Source organism: Lissotriton vulgaris, chromosome 6 (assembly GCF_964263255.1).
Source record: "Lissotriton vulgaris chromosome 6, aLisVul1.2, whole genome shotgun sequence".
Classification (NCBI taxonomy): Eukaryota; Metazoa; Chordata; class Amphibia; order Caudata; family Salamandridae; genus Lissotriton; species Lissotriton vulgaris.
In genome coordinates, this window is record NC_141694.1 from 1,337,097,491 (window position 1) to 1,337,112,996 (window position 15,506).

At 41.3% G+C, this 15,506-nt stretch overlaps 1 protein-coding gene across 1 annotated transcript in view; it reads left to right on the plus strand.

Annotated features, from left to right (window-relative positions):
* LOC147708863 (uncharacterized) overlaps nucleotides 1–15,506 on the plus strand; it is a 678,829-nt gene that overhangs the window by 114,508 nt on the left and 548,815 nt on the right. The window contains 2 exon segments of the mRNA XM_086925788.1: nucleotides 931–1,078; nucleotides 9,908–9,957. Coding sequence (XP_086781914.1) covers nucleotides 931–1,078; nucleotides 9,908–9,957 — 198 coding nt within the window.

Sequence of the window (15,506 nt, forward strand, 5' to 3'; positions counted from 1 at the left end):
AATTTTAAACAGTGGCGGGTTGCACTATACTATTTAATATCAATCCCCGACCCTCTAATTTGTTATGAAGAAGCACATTTCTGGTGGGCGGGTATGACCAAAAGAAAGCGGCTGGGTCCATGACTAGTTAAACTGCATTTTAAGCTGGAATTTTAATTGATGTTTGTATTTATACATAAGAGGGCTGGCTAAAATGAATTTTACTCTGATGTTTTAAAGTTTATGAACTCGGGATTATATTCTCAAGGTTGTGACTTGGTCCTGATTGCTTTCGTTATTGTACACATTTATGATACTAATTGTAACCATCGAATAAAGTTCTAAAAGAAAGAAAAAAAGATAAAATACAACTAATACCTCAGAAGAAAGAAATGCATGAGTGCGGTGCTCAGAGGCCCTAGGCTACACGGCTCTGGGCTGTTTTCCAAGATGTCATGTGCCCGCTTGTGAAACTTTCAAAAATGTAAACAAGAAAAGGGTAATTTCAAGTATGTTAAGGTAAATCTACCGAGAGAAATTCTTTATTTTTTATTTTTTTAAAGCCTGTTTTATAGCCAGTTTGTATTGCCTGGAATAGAAGGCATCAACATATTTGAAAAGGATCCATATGAAAATAAACTGACCAAAGAAGTCGGTCATCACTACAGTAACCTGAATTATTGATTAACTTTGTTCATACATGTGGACCAATCTTTTATGTCCCTTAATGAAGTTGAAAATATTCTTTCGACAAGTTGAATGTTTTGTGTTTTAGGAGCTCTCCAAATAGGATTCTCAGCCCCTGGTTGGCAATGAAACTTCTCCTGGAAACGGGCGTATTTCAGAGTTTTTCTTTTTTTAAAAAAAATCCTGAAACGGCTGACAAATATTGTCTATTTTGGTCAAATAATTCCATTATGTGTAACCTCTCCGTTTTCATATTTTTAACAGCATAGCCAGGCTGACCCTTTGCCTCCCGTTGATCAAGCCACAAACCCACTTGAGTGTTTGGAGAGGCGCTCATGTGAGAGCATTTCTCCAGAATGTCCAGAGAAGCCTACGCAGCAAGAGCGTCTCGAACTGAAATACACAGAAGCAGGTATGCAATTGCATTTTTTTAGGACAGCAAGAAATCATTGTAAAACTGGGAGACTTGAATGTGGATATAGTGACTGCTCTGTGTTTTCAGTTCGCCCAGTCAGAATGTTCGCTGAGCTATCGTCGTCAATGCACTTAATTTCCAATATTTTGGGTTATGCTTATTATACAAAATGTCATAAATGATGCAATCACACCTGGGTGCGTAATTAAATATCAGTCAGGTAAATTCCTATTGCAGGAGCGCATAAACACTAAGAATGACGAGAATGCGAGTTTCTATTTGTGGCAATTGTTTGTGTGTTTTTTTTTTGGTGTTTTAGCACGAAATATGTACTTGCGCCCAAAATGAACACGAAGACTTATTTCGCACTAAAATATAGTGATACATGCCAGATTTCTATTTATTGTAAAACATTTTTAAACTGTGCGAAATTACCGAAAAGGAAATTTCGCACACCTAGTTTTAAGAACTATTTTCAAACTGCCATGTTTGGAAAATGACGTCAAGTCAACAGTTGAGGAACTGTTCTTTCTGTTCAGTATGTTTCAAAAGTGCTTGACCATCTCCAATTCGAAGGAATGAACTTTCATTTATAGAAGAATATGTAGCTGAACAGATGGTATGATCATAAAAGTTAAACATGTAATACACATACTTATTAGATTACAACTGCAGATGTTTTCTAATCCCTCCTATATCATTTAAGATTTTGGATTTCCTTATCTGATAGAGAACGTCTCGTCAGGGGTAGTAAGCGCTGTATGAATGCAATTACAATACAATACATCTAGCCGTAGATTCCTTACCTGTGTACTTACTTCCAGGGGTCAGGCTGGATCTGGAAGATTTTTCTTAGCAGTACCCCTGCGCGCCTGTAGGCGGCGGAAGGTCGACTTTGCATGATGTCGTATGGTGTCAAGTTAATCATTGTGACGTCGGAGTTGTCTATATAGGTGTCACCTTAGCGCACTGACGCCCGTTCTTTTCTTTCTTTGCCAGTCAGCAACAGACACGTAGCTAGGCACTCTGCCGCCTGTGGCGGTCCTTGCCTTCCCCCCCCCCCCTTGCTACACCACTGGTCAGCAAAGATTTGTAGAAGAAAGCTACTCCCTATCATTTTTTGACAGACTTTTTTTGACTTTTTGTCAAGTTTTTTTCATTTTTTTGTTGTGTAGGATGTCCAAGAAGTCCTTGGGGTTCAAACCATGTGGCGTCTGTCACTATGCCATGTTAGATACAGAGACCCCCACCTCGTGTGTCTTTGGTGCCTGGAGCGTGACCTCTAACCGAAGTCCTGCTCCACCTGCCGGGCCATGCTGCTGAAAGCTTTGAATGAGCTGCTGGTGGACTGGCGTTCTGCACCTGTTTGGTCTCCTTGGAGATCTTGGTCCCTCTTCCGGTCAAGAGGGAGGTCCAAGCACCACTCTGGGGGGATCCAAGTCTTCATCCTCCCATTCGAAATCTTCGAAGACGTCCGGTTTGAAACACCATAAAGAGTACAAGAAGTTGAAGAGTGCTTCGACTTCGCTACGTCTCACAGCAGGACGAGGCGGAGCAGTCTTGGCGTTCGTGGTCCTGCTCCACGGAGCGGGTGCCTGGGTCAGCTCTGTGTTTGCCTTCCTTTACGGGGCCGGGAGCTACCTCCGCCCAGTTAAAAGAATTTTACAACACCATATGTGCCATGTTTGTGTGGGTTGACCCTGCCGGCACGCCTTCGGGCCCCACAGGCTCAGGAGTTCCTCTGGGTGTCGTGCAGGCTGCACCGGTGCTCAAGGCTCCTGATGAATACGTCCCCGGATCCAGACCGGTACCGGTCGCACCAATTCAACCTTCACCCTCGATGTTGCCGGTGCCCGCCGGCAGCACTAGCCCCATTCTTATCCCTTATGACACGGAGCAGATCTGCCATCCACTGATGCAGAGAGTGGTGTAGACAGAACCCAAAGGATCGTATTCTGAAGGGCTAGGATTGAAGGATGATTGGGAAAGGATGCAGGACCCCTTAGAAATCCGACCTTACATCATAGAAATTGACTGGTATGAGGAATTTGGTGATGCCAGTGGTTTGGATCCCTTTTCAGAACTGTGCATGCTTTTTCCTCCTAACCTGGCTATGGAGGAGGGAGCTTCCTTCACCATTGGGGTGTTAGGGCTGTGGAGGCCTTGGATCTGCAGATTCCTACTGTGGTAGTCAAGGCCAATTTCTTGACAGAGGTTCTGTAGCCTGGTGTCTCCACTGCGGCGTCTCCCTTTTCATTTGTGTTGCTCACGGGTCCAATCTTCCAGCTTCTCTCAATCACCGCACAGCCATTTCCGTCATTGCAGTTTTTTCTTGCGTTAGCTATTTGCTGCCGGCAGCATGTCTCTGGTCTCATGATTGAGTGCATTTAGGCTTTGTGTATTCCTCCTGGATAACCACACAAAATGAGAGCTTAGAAGTGACTGGGTGGACCATCACCGTCAGGATGGGAGAGAGGAGCTGGGCCTGGTTTCACTTGCATCTGAATAGGTGGTCTCCTGTCCCCACACAAAGGGCTGCATACCCCCTGTAGTTTGTCTGAAGCCAGGGCAGGGAAACAGAGCATCTGTGCACTTCAAAGGTATGCCTCTGGAAGGTTCTCCTCCACTTCAAAAGCACAACTTTGTATAATATAAGGACCTCAGACACTACCATTTCAGTACACTTCTGGACCTGTGGAAACTCTGCCAGGAAAAAGGAAGGAATGCTGGCTTCTGAAGATCTGCTACTAAGCTTGACTGCACTCTTCTAGACTCCTGCTTTTTCGGACCTGCACACTCTTGCCTCGGTGAGAAGGAATGCAACTGCATCTCTTGAACCCAGAGTGACTCCAAGGGCTAGTGGGCTGGCCTACTGACCTGAAGCCTCAGGGACATAACTGGCTTAAAACCACCTTGCACCTAGACTCTGTCATCGGTTCGTTTACTCTGGCAAGTGGTGCCACCCCTGTCCTGGATTCTTGGAAGTGGGCCTAAGGTGCTTGCAGTGATTTTATGCATCTTCTCGAAGTGCCACATTCCTGAGCAGAACCTTCACATCTCCTCGGCTGAGTGATGCATCCCTGAACAAAATGGACACATCGCCACTGTTGCATGGATTGGACTCGTCATGAAGATGGCATCACCCACCCCAGTCCTCAGAACCAACGCATTGCCCAGTGGTGTGGCGCACCACCATGCAGGTCCTCTCGTCGATGGCAGCCTCAACAAACTCCGCATGGCAATCTTGACAAACTCCGCATTGCAGTCTCGCAGCTCCTCTGAACATACCCTGCGTGCTGCATCCCAGACGCCAGCCTTTACATCGCAAGCCCCATCAATGGGTTCCTCGACTCAGACGCGACCGGACCTTGACCGCCGCATCACTGCATCTCAGACCCGATACATCGCTTTGGCTGGGCAGCGCATCATACACACAGATCTATGCAATGCTCCACACCCAGGATTTAAAGTACTCTGTTCAGCTGGCCTAACTAGGTCCCTATAGCTGGCCCATGCTCCATTGCGATTGGCCTGAACTAGTGACTTTGTCCCTGTCTGGCAGGAATGGATATCACCAGAAGTGCTTTGTGCTTTTTGGAGTGATTTTTCACTAAAAACTCAAACTCAAGGTCTCTAGTTCTATCAATTGGATTTTTGTTATTTTGGTCTTGTTTTATTTATTTAAACTTACTCTATTTTTCCAAACCTGTTGTGGACTCATTTTGTGGTGTGTATTCCTAGTTTTACTGTTAAAAGTATTACAAATACTTTACACATTGCATCCAAGTTCAGACTGACTGCTCTGAGCCAAGGTACCAAGGAGGTGAGCACAGGTTAATTTGGGGATTGCTTGTGCCTTACCCTAACAAGGGTGTGGTTGCGGCCTGACCAGGGCTTACACCCCTGTCAACTAACAACCCAACTTATTACACTCCTGAAAAAGATTTCCTTTGTTCAACTGTAAATCACAAACCTCAAAATCTGGCCAGTTTTCAGTCGCAACAAAATCACTAAAACAAGATGGACCGTATTCCTGAAATTGTGTATAGCTTGCCACATTCATCTTGGTGATGCAGATGACACTTTGTCCTGAAAACAATATTTATCCACTATATATAACTGTAACTGGAAGTCTGAACTACTTGAGCTTTTTTAAGATGAAGGTGATGGACATCTGGATCCTAATTTGGATATGATGATTCTAGATGGATCTGCACATGTCTATTTGGTTAGACCAAACGGTCTTTGAACAAGGAGACGTGCCATTTTCAATAATTTATAAGTCAAAATGACTTTAATTGTCTGCAATCTGATTAGAACAGTGACTTTCTGTAGGTGCAGTGCTTGTGTTCTCCTTGTTAAACATGGCAAGATTGGCATACACCTAACTGGCACATTTAATTTACTTATAAGTACCTAGTACATAAACCTACCTCTACCTATTGCCACTGAATTAAATGATTATAGTTGGCTGCAGCACTCATTGTGCCCCCCACTAAAGCTGCACAGCAAAACATGTGTAACGGGCAGACACTGCAGCCTGGGTATGTAGTTCAAACTGTCATTTTCAGCTGTCAAATATTTTTACAAGCTTAAACATTCCTTTTTAGTACTTATAAGTCAGTCCTAAAGGAGCCTCTAAATAACCATAAGACTGGGTGCCTGGCATTTAAAATGTAAGTTATGTATAATTGTTTTGCATGTTCTTTCAGCAAGAAAATGTGCCAAATTCAGTTTGGGAAATGCTAGAAAAATAATTCAAGTACTCATTTCAATAATAATTGAAAATCCAACTTAATGGTAAGATCGGATTTTATTTTAATATTTTGAAAATGACTTTTAGAAAGTTGTAGTTTTCTCTCCTGGCTTTCCTGCCAGTGTCGAGCTGTAACCTGGCCCTCGATGGCTTCCCTGTGGTGAGTTGTGAACTGCTCCCAGACAGTGGATGTGCCGGATGAAATTCCCCTACTTGACAGGGTGGCTTTGGGGGATTCCACAGCCCTTCTTGAGCTTCAAAGAACTTCTACCCTGTCACTGGCAGATTTAGCTCATGCGTAGGCCTGCCTCCCTTTTTTCTATCTCATCAGTTTGACTCCAGACCCAGTTGGAACACTGGAGCGGCCCCAGAGCTGGTTTACAGTGACCCCAGAGGACTGGTAGCCAATTTTCAAACTCACACTTAGACCCAATTCTTCTCAGTTTAAAGAGAAGCTTCAGTCATACTGTTTGAAGAACCTGAATGAAGATTGGACTTGCTTACCATGACTCCAGGTCCCTGGAAGCCACTCCAGGGATCAGTTGGCTGACCTCCTGTTTGAGCTGCAGGGCCACAACAAACTTAAGCCTCTCTCTCCCTGCAACTGCTCTGCTGACGAGTTCCAACTGCACTTCTCTTGAATCCTGCTGACCTCTGTTGAAATGAGATGTAGCGGCCAAGTGGCGACTCCAGGTCCAGGACCCTTGACTGTTTTTTATAGTTTCCTCTCTTGTCTCCAAACTGTAAGCTCTGGGTCTCAAGGTTTTTTCAACTTTCTGCCTAGAAAACTAGCAGAGACTGTGGTTGCTGCCAAACGTTGATGTTGAATCAACGTTGGCCCAACTTGCCAGTGTGCCCCGCTGAAGGAGAAAAAATGTTTCTAGGACGAAACTTAGAAGGCTTCCATGGGACCGTTGCCAGGCAGCATCTGCTCAATGTCCAGGCCTTTCTAGGCACATACTTCACCCGCTCTGAGCCGTCCTGCCTTTGTTGACAACCTCTATTCGACCCTTCTCTTCAGTAACCTACTGTTGTCATGATTCGGTTTGTATCTGCCTTGCAGCATACCCTGTCAACAACTCCACTACAACATTTTCTCCATAAACTTTTTAAGTCCAAAGCTAAACTTCCCTCTGGGCCTAACCTGGTCCCTGTACCCAACAAGCGAACCATTATGGTCTGCCTTAACTGTTGACTTTGTCCTGGTTTAGCATGATCAGATACCTATGATTGATGCTTTGTGTATTTGGCACTATTTTTAACTCGAGCTTTAAAAATTCATATTGATCATTCTTTACACATTGCCTTGAAGTGAAGCCTGACTGCTTTGTAACAAGCTACCAGAGGGTTAAGCACAGGATTTCTTAGTGCTTTATTTGGTTCACCCGGACAAGTATTGTGAATATTATTTGAAGTGAGGTCTCAACCCTTAAACTAATGCTGCAATTTCTTATACTGCATCTTTTGTTCCCCCACATCTTTCTCATCCGAGTTGTTTTATGTTTCGTACATTTGTGATAGTCCTCAGCAACAGAATCTCTGCATTTGCCCTATGCTCCATTGGAGCCCTATCTGGAATATAAATCCATATGCATACACACTCAAATGTCATGTCAAAACTGCAAATATCTAAATATCCAAGTGTATGACAGTCTGTATTCTGTTTTTAGTTGAGTTAATGTTTTCAAATCCTTGTGGTATTTTCATGTCTCGAAACCGAAATAAATCCCTATTGTGTCCCTCTGGAGGAAGTACTGTAAGTGTCTCGTTATCCCAAGTATGCTGTTGTGCCATAGATGATTGAAGCAGACCAGGGTGTGTCAACATCCCATTTTCCTTATGACTGTTTTCTATGTTCTGATGGCAACTTGAGAGGACAGATGACTGTTGTGTGAATTACCATATTGTGCTGTACTATAACCTGTGTCACCCATTGTATGTCCAGCTATGCAGAGTAAAATGTCACTCTGAGATTCAAAAATCCACTTGTTTAGTTAGCAATATTTAACACCCAGGCATGCTTCTGTTGGTCAGGAATTGCAATACCCCATGATATGACCCCACAAGATAGAAGGTCCAGTACAGTTCTTGGAGGAGGATGCAGAACAAATTGCATTATGAACTCAATAGAACGTGACCTCCTGCACCCAAAATGGCGTATTATGGAGCAAGTAGAGATATTTGGATGGAACAAGTGTCTTGTAAAGTGTACCCATATGGAGTAAAAATATAGGTGTCCTAACAAATTTGATGTCGCTTTGAAATTCATTTATGACCGTGCTGTCTCCCTGTCAGCAAGAGGATCACGTTCAGGCTTCTCACCCACGCACACAAAGCACTCTACGACATGGGCCCCGAATACCTCAACAACCGCCTCTCATTCTACTCTCCTACCCGCCAGCTCCGCTCCGCCAGCCTCGCCCTCGCAACCGTCCCACAGATCCGCAGAGCCACCACCGGAGGACGATCATTCTCCTACCTGGCTGCCAAGACATGGAACTTCCTCCCCGCTCACCTACGACTGACCCAGGACCATCTCACCTTCAAGAAACACCTCAAGACCTGGCTATTCGAGCAGTAGCGCACCCTCCCCCCCCCCCCCCCCCCCCTCCAGCGCCTTGAGCCCCTCGTGGGTGAGTAGCGCGCTCTAAAAATGTATTGATTGATTGCTGTGTAAACTGAACATATGCAAGACATCCTTGTCTCATGCGACCTAGACTGCAAAGTATTTACAACCTTCAGGGCTTGTATTAAAGGGGGAGCTATGACTAAACATTTGATCCAAAGCCAGCAATGGAGAAATTAAGGATTTATGTCAGTTTATGCTAGATCATGTGTACCTACCAATGATGTTGAACATGTGTTGAATTCTGTCCATTGAGGCTTGGGTGTATGTACCATAGTGCTATGTCATCTTCATTCATTGATATTTTATCCCACTGGAATTCCCATTTAAAGTCTGAGCAGGGCAACCTTTTTAATCCAGAATGCTAATGACACTAGAATCAAGACAAACTAAATAGATGATAGGTAGCACCCTTGTCTCGTGCCACACTTGAAAGAATATATCTCATTGGACACTCTTCACCCACACTCTAGTCATTTGAGCGTTATATAATAGTTTGACACCGGACCATAATTGTATTGGATTCCATTTCATCAAGAACCACCATTACATTTGGATCAGTCAAACAAATGAAAAGATAACAAAACTACCTGCTGCAAGTCTTTGGTTGTGTCCTCTATACAGCCATGTAGAAGTCTAAGATTATTTCTAGTATTTCTGCCTGGCAATAAACCTTTTTGATCTGAATGAATTAATGTTATGCTCACTACCATAAGAAGGGGCTCCTATCATCTCTATTCCCGGCCGGGTGTTTTTTTTAAATCCGTGGGAATCGCTTAGATTATTTTATAGGATCCTTACCCACAGGTACCGTCATGGTTTGTACATGCATGCTTTCACAATCATGAGAAGTCCACACTATTGTACTATTAGATGGTAACATTTTCCATTATTTTGAAGGGAAGAAGATAAGAGGTCTTGAAGAAAGCCCCATGATCCAGATGGGCATAGACCAGGTCTAAAACATGTCAACATGTGGCTTTTGGGACATAACTGCTCTAACAAATCCACCACTCTTTTTTTTGTAACCTTGCCAAAGGGGCTCATAATAAAGAAGGGTATAATAACTGTTGCTAGCTCACCTTTTGCTGATCTAAAAGCTAGGATTGCTCGTTCCAGCAGACCTGCTTATAACATTTGAGAATACAAATATTACTACGTCACTGGGGCACTCTGTAGTCACTGACTGCTTGTCCTCATCTGTGACCAACATTCTAGTGATTTTCATTTGCTAAAAACAAAAATCAACCTTCCTTAATTGACAATTCTCATAATCAACTTAGGAGGCCTTTTCAAAAGATAAATGTGATGTAGAAGGCTTTTTTAAATTATTAATACTCCTTCAGATGGAAATTGCTTTTTAGAGCGTATGCATTGTTACTTTGTTTTTATTTATCTTTGCCATATGATATAGCAATTTGTAATATCTACCTCTATTTAACAGATTTGGAAGCAGTTAAGAAACAATATAAAGAGAAATTAAAGCAAGCACAGGTAAGACTGTAATCTTAAAACATTTGTGTTTATATGTGCCACACGATCGGAATTAATTTACACACTTAGTCAAGAAATGAGATGGTAAAAACTGACTTTAGTCCTGAATCTGCGTTTTCACTTAGTAAGTGGCAGTGCCCTTGAAGTATAGAGATAAACTGTGAAATATTGTAGAGACTGTGTTGTGGATTCAGTCAGTGAATGGTTGTCACTAGACTAGTAGAGTCTAAACCCTGCCTGTCACGCCACACTTCTCCTTTAACTTTCTTTGTACTCTTAAATAAGGACGTAGAGTCACAGCTACTAAGTAATGTCCTACAAGAGATCAGGAACTACAAGAGTGTTATAGTGGTAAAAAAATACATTTAATACCATACTTGAAAACTCTTCACTAGGCTGGTCCAGTTGATTTAGAACTATTTGCCAAATACACTGAATAATCCTATTACAAAAAAAATAGACTTTCTCCAAAAAATGAGTCATCTATGCACCCTATGAATAGCCCTTTCTGCCCATCTTGCAACAGATCGCAGAGCTCTGTATGTATCTAGGATTGTGTGTCCATGCTTCATTCATGACCGATTTTATCATTTCATTTGTCTAATCTTCCCAGACCACCCAACTACTGACAGCAGTTGACAAGACTCCACTCAATGGACAAATATATTTGGAATGTATGGCTATAGAGTTAAAATAGAAGACAGTTGCTGGACTGCTTAAAGCCCTGAATGTTTCTTGGAGACGTGATTAACATGTATCCTAAACGCTAATTACCCATTAGGTTTACTGTAAATGGCAGTGATAGATCCGTTCCTTAGCTTTAACACATTTTAACACCTGCTCCCACCTCCTGAAGGTTCAGTGTCGGACCTGGATTTGATGTTCAATGGTATTCGGTTTGGGACAGATTTTATTAGACCTGTTGGAGGCTCTCGGTGCCATACCAGCGACATCCTCCTAATATTCCTGTTCTGCCTTGGTGTCAGAGACCAAGCCTTATAAAAGGACCACTTGCCCACCAACTGGACTGGTACACCTTACAGCTCTAGCCTTACCCCAAGAAATTTGGTGCTCTCAAAGGGTGGTCCTCTAACTTTTAAGTCAATGATCCACGTTACTCTAGATTAATCAATTATGTGTTTAACATCTGTAGTTGTGTTGGTCACAAACGTAGAAGAGTTAGATAAGCTCTTAAGAGATTTGGATAAGCTCATGAAAAGTGGTCGTAAACTATTTTCCTGTCCAACTGCCAATGATCACCTTAAATTGATTGTGAATAACCCTTAGCATTTACTCTTTTCATCCCTGTTTATCTTTTGGTCCAAATTGCTGAAATCAGTCCCCTTGCATGTTCAAGGGAGAACATGTTGGTGTAGTACCAGACCAAAACCAGTTTTTTCCAAGTACAGATCCATGGAGTATCCCATGAGAACAGCAAAAGAGGGGGGTTTCCTTTCTGTGGTTATTCCATAAATGTTGTACAGTATATTAACTCAATAGAATAAGACACCTGTTATGAGACAGTTTTAGGTTGAATTACAGTTTCCTCAAAGTCACATATACCTTACGACAAAAAGGTTGTATCAAAAAAGTCACATTTATTAAAAAGAAAGACACAAGTATAAGTATTCAAGAGTTCAAACACTTTCACATAAACATTATTATGTCAAAAAACACATGTATATATTTTACATCCAAATATTACAATATAAAAACATATAAAGACGGTTAAAAAAACTGTTGTCGACGCGTTTCGGTGCTTAGTTGGGTACAACACCTTCCTCAGGACTAATGGTTAAAAGCTTCATAAATCTAAAAGAAATATATGTGACATGAAATTAATACAAGGTATACGGAAATTTCGTTTTTTACAGAAACATTTAAGTCTCACTTAGTACAGGGTCATAACTATTGGTGATTAAAGTATCTTACTCTTTAGAGCATTTTCAATGTATTGTACCAGTCTTGATCCTTAATAATAGAAAAAGAGGAAATAGATAAGTTGGAGAAGGAACTCAATGAGTCCACTGCATTAGATGAAGCCACCAAAAAATTAGCAGAAATAAAAGAAGATATTACAGGGTACCAAGAATATATGATAAACAAAAAAACTAACAAACTGCGTAAAGATATAGCTAATTTCAATTTGGAACAGGTATACCCATATCTACAGAAGGACTACTTTGACCAACCTATCCCTAATGAGTTTAACAACCGTCCATACAGGTACAACAAAAATAAATTTGACAAGAAAAATGTGACCTTTTCAGACACCTCATATCATACAAGTGACTCTGAGGCTGAAAGGGCACAAGATTCTAGTAAACGGAAAGAATCAAGAGATGAAAGTGGTGATGAATTCCCTGATTATCAAAAAAAAATTTTAGGCCAGAAGAGACAGACCCGTGGCTTCAGGACCCGGGGGAGGGGCCGTCAGGGCTTCCGCCAAAAAGAGGGAACGATAAGGAGACCCTACATGAGGACTCGGAGCCACAAGGATTGGGAATAGATAGCAACACCCAAAAGGCCCCAATCATTAACCTCTCCAATAAGATTTTAACAGTAGATGAGATTAGGATACTTGAAAAAGGTTTAGGTTTCGCCCCAAGTAGAGGCATCTGTAGATACTCAATAGAGAAGGACATAAGGGATTTATTCCGGAAAATTAGGATTAAACGGTTCTTTGAGAACAAGGAAAATAGACCTAATAATAATAAGTCTGGGCTTAAACCTCCCTCAACCTGGACCCCTGATATCTCGATGGTGAGCCAAGAAATAGATACTTTTGAAAAGGTCATTACTATTGGCCTTGAAAAGCTGCTAGATGAAAAAATATGGACTACTAACAACCTTTCTAAAACTGAAAGAGCAGCCTTGACTAATCTCCAAACATATGATGATATCACCATAAAACCTGGGGATAAGGGTGGTAGTATTGTGATCCTGAGTACTCAAGACTACAATCAAAAAATGTATGGCTTACTTAGCAATAAATCCCATTACAGAAAATCCAACATAGGTGAGTGGAACAACCTCAAAAAGAAAGTGAAAAACATAGTGACCTTAGCAAAAGAGGATTGTATCATCTGTCAGGATGAATACAAATTCTTAATTAACAATCATCCAAAAATACCAGCCCTTTATGGACTCCCGAAAGTCCACAAGGACATTAGAAACCCTCCCATGCGACCAATAGTTTCAGGCATAGACTCAATTACTGAGCCACTTAGCAAATATGCTGACTGTTTTATCCGCCCCTTAGTAGAGACATTGCCGTCCTACATAAAAGACACCAAAGATATGATTACAAAAGTGGAAGGTTTAACCTTCAACAGCAAAACCCAATGGTTGGTGTGCTTGGACATTGAGTCCTTGTACACCAACATACCTCAACACGACACCATCAGCATGATGAGAGAGATCTTAAGTGACGAAGAAGGCTATCTCTCTGCCCAGAACACGTTCATTGTTGATTGCATAGAAATTGTTCTACTGAATAACATCTTTCTATTCAACAATGACTTCTTCTGCCAAATAAAAGGGACAAGTATGGGTGCTACCTGCGCACCGAGCCTTGCCTGCCTATACATAGGCATGTTTGAGAAACATCATATATATAATGAACTGAGCCCATTCTATGAAAATGTAAAACATTGGTCTAGATTTATAGACGATGTTTTCTTTGTATGGGAAGGTAGCGAAAATGAGCTCACAACCTTCATTGAGTGGCTTAACTGTGGGGATGCCAACCTCAAATTTACTAGCAATAAAAGTCAAGTGGCTGTTGACTTTCTTGACATAAAAATCAAAGCAGAAAAGGGTAAGTTATGTGTTGAGCTTTTTGTCAAGCCATCTGACCGCAAACTCTTGCTCCACCATAATAGTTACCACCCTGAGAACCAAAAAGAAGGCATACCTTACAGCCAGTTCATAAGGATAAGACATAATTGTACCGACAAAAATTCCTTTGAAAAACATGCAGATAATCTTAAAACCAAACTACTCCAGCGAGGATACCCAAAAAGGCTAATACGGGATAGCTACAAAAGAGCGAAATATCAAAATAGAGCGTCTTTATTTGAACCTAAAGATAAAAAACAGGAATCAGAAAATACCATTGTTATGGTTTCAAACTATAATGGTATTGGCCTCAAAATAAAAAATCTTATTAATAAAAACTGGTTCATTCTTAATAAACCAGGTAAAACACCGCTCCCTAAACCCATCTTTTCCTACAGGAGAAACAGGACAATACGCAACTGCATTGTCCCTACCTACAGAGAACCAAAAAACGGCAGGCAATTGAGCATAGACCAAGGGAGACCAGTAAGGGGTAACCACCCATGTGGATCATGCTCTCACTGTAAATCTATCATTCAAACAGATAAGGTGGAACTGAACGGTACATCACATTGGATGAATGACCACGTTAACTGTAGAACTTCCAATGTGGTATACCTCCTAATCTGTCCTTGTCAAAAGGGGTATATTGGCGAAACAGGCCGCGAAATGAGATTGCGATTAAATGAGCATAGATCGGCGCTCAAGAATAAGAAAAAGAATGCCCCTCTGGTTGATCATTGGGCAATTGAAAACCATAAGGAGGATGAACTTAAATGGTTCATAATAGAAAAAATTAAAACATCGGCTAGAGGAGGTAACACCGACCTCAAACGTAAACAAAGGGAGCAGTTCTTCATGTCAAAGTTTCGTACCTACCACCATGGTCTTAATAGCAGAGAAGAGTGGGAGAGACTGATAAGATAGAGTCACCTCACTAGTACAATGAATCAAAACCCTGGCTCCTTTGATATAAATTGAGGTCCCCTTATGGTAATTACAGTGCGTGTATATCACTCTACCCATGATAGCTGATCATCATAAACTGAAATTATAAAACAAAACAGATACATGATTTTGCGCTGAATTTAGGAAACTTATCTGTATCTCAAAACACTGTACTATGTAAGATACTGCGTCACACAATGTGGTAAATGTATAAATATATATATGTTATTGAATCCTTAATAAAGAGATGTCGTATAAAATTGATCTCAATGATGTAAAAGAACGTTCCGTTATGAAAAGCCGCATATATGGAAATGTCCATATATATATATATATATATATATATATATATATATATATATATATATATATATATATATATATACCAACTTACGCCCTTCATTAGGACAATTGGCTGTATACAAATTCCCTTCTATTGGCCCTTCGTAAATGTAAGGCTGCATAATAGGAGCGTTCTTACAATATTGATATGTAAGAGAACCATATGTTTTATGTGAATATCAACTCTGTAGCTGGACAACATAGACATGGGATCTATATTCACAAATTAGCAATCCGGGAGAAATAGTGTAACACTCATTCATTACAGGCATGGATCCATCTAATGCCACGCACTATGAGAAAAATTCTAAGTAGAACAATACTCTATTGCACCTTAGCCCGTATAACGGTTGCTGCAACCATAAACATTGCAATTACTCATCTTAAAGGAAACCGTTCCAGCAATTCTTTAATAACAC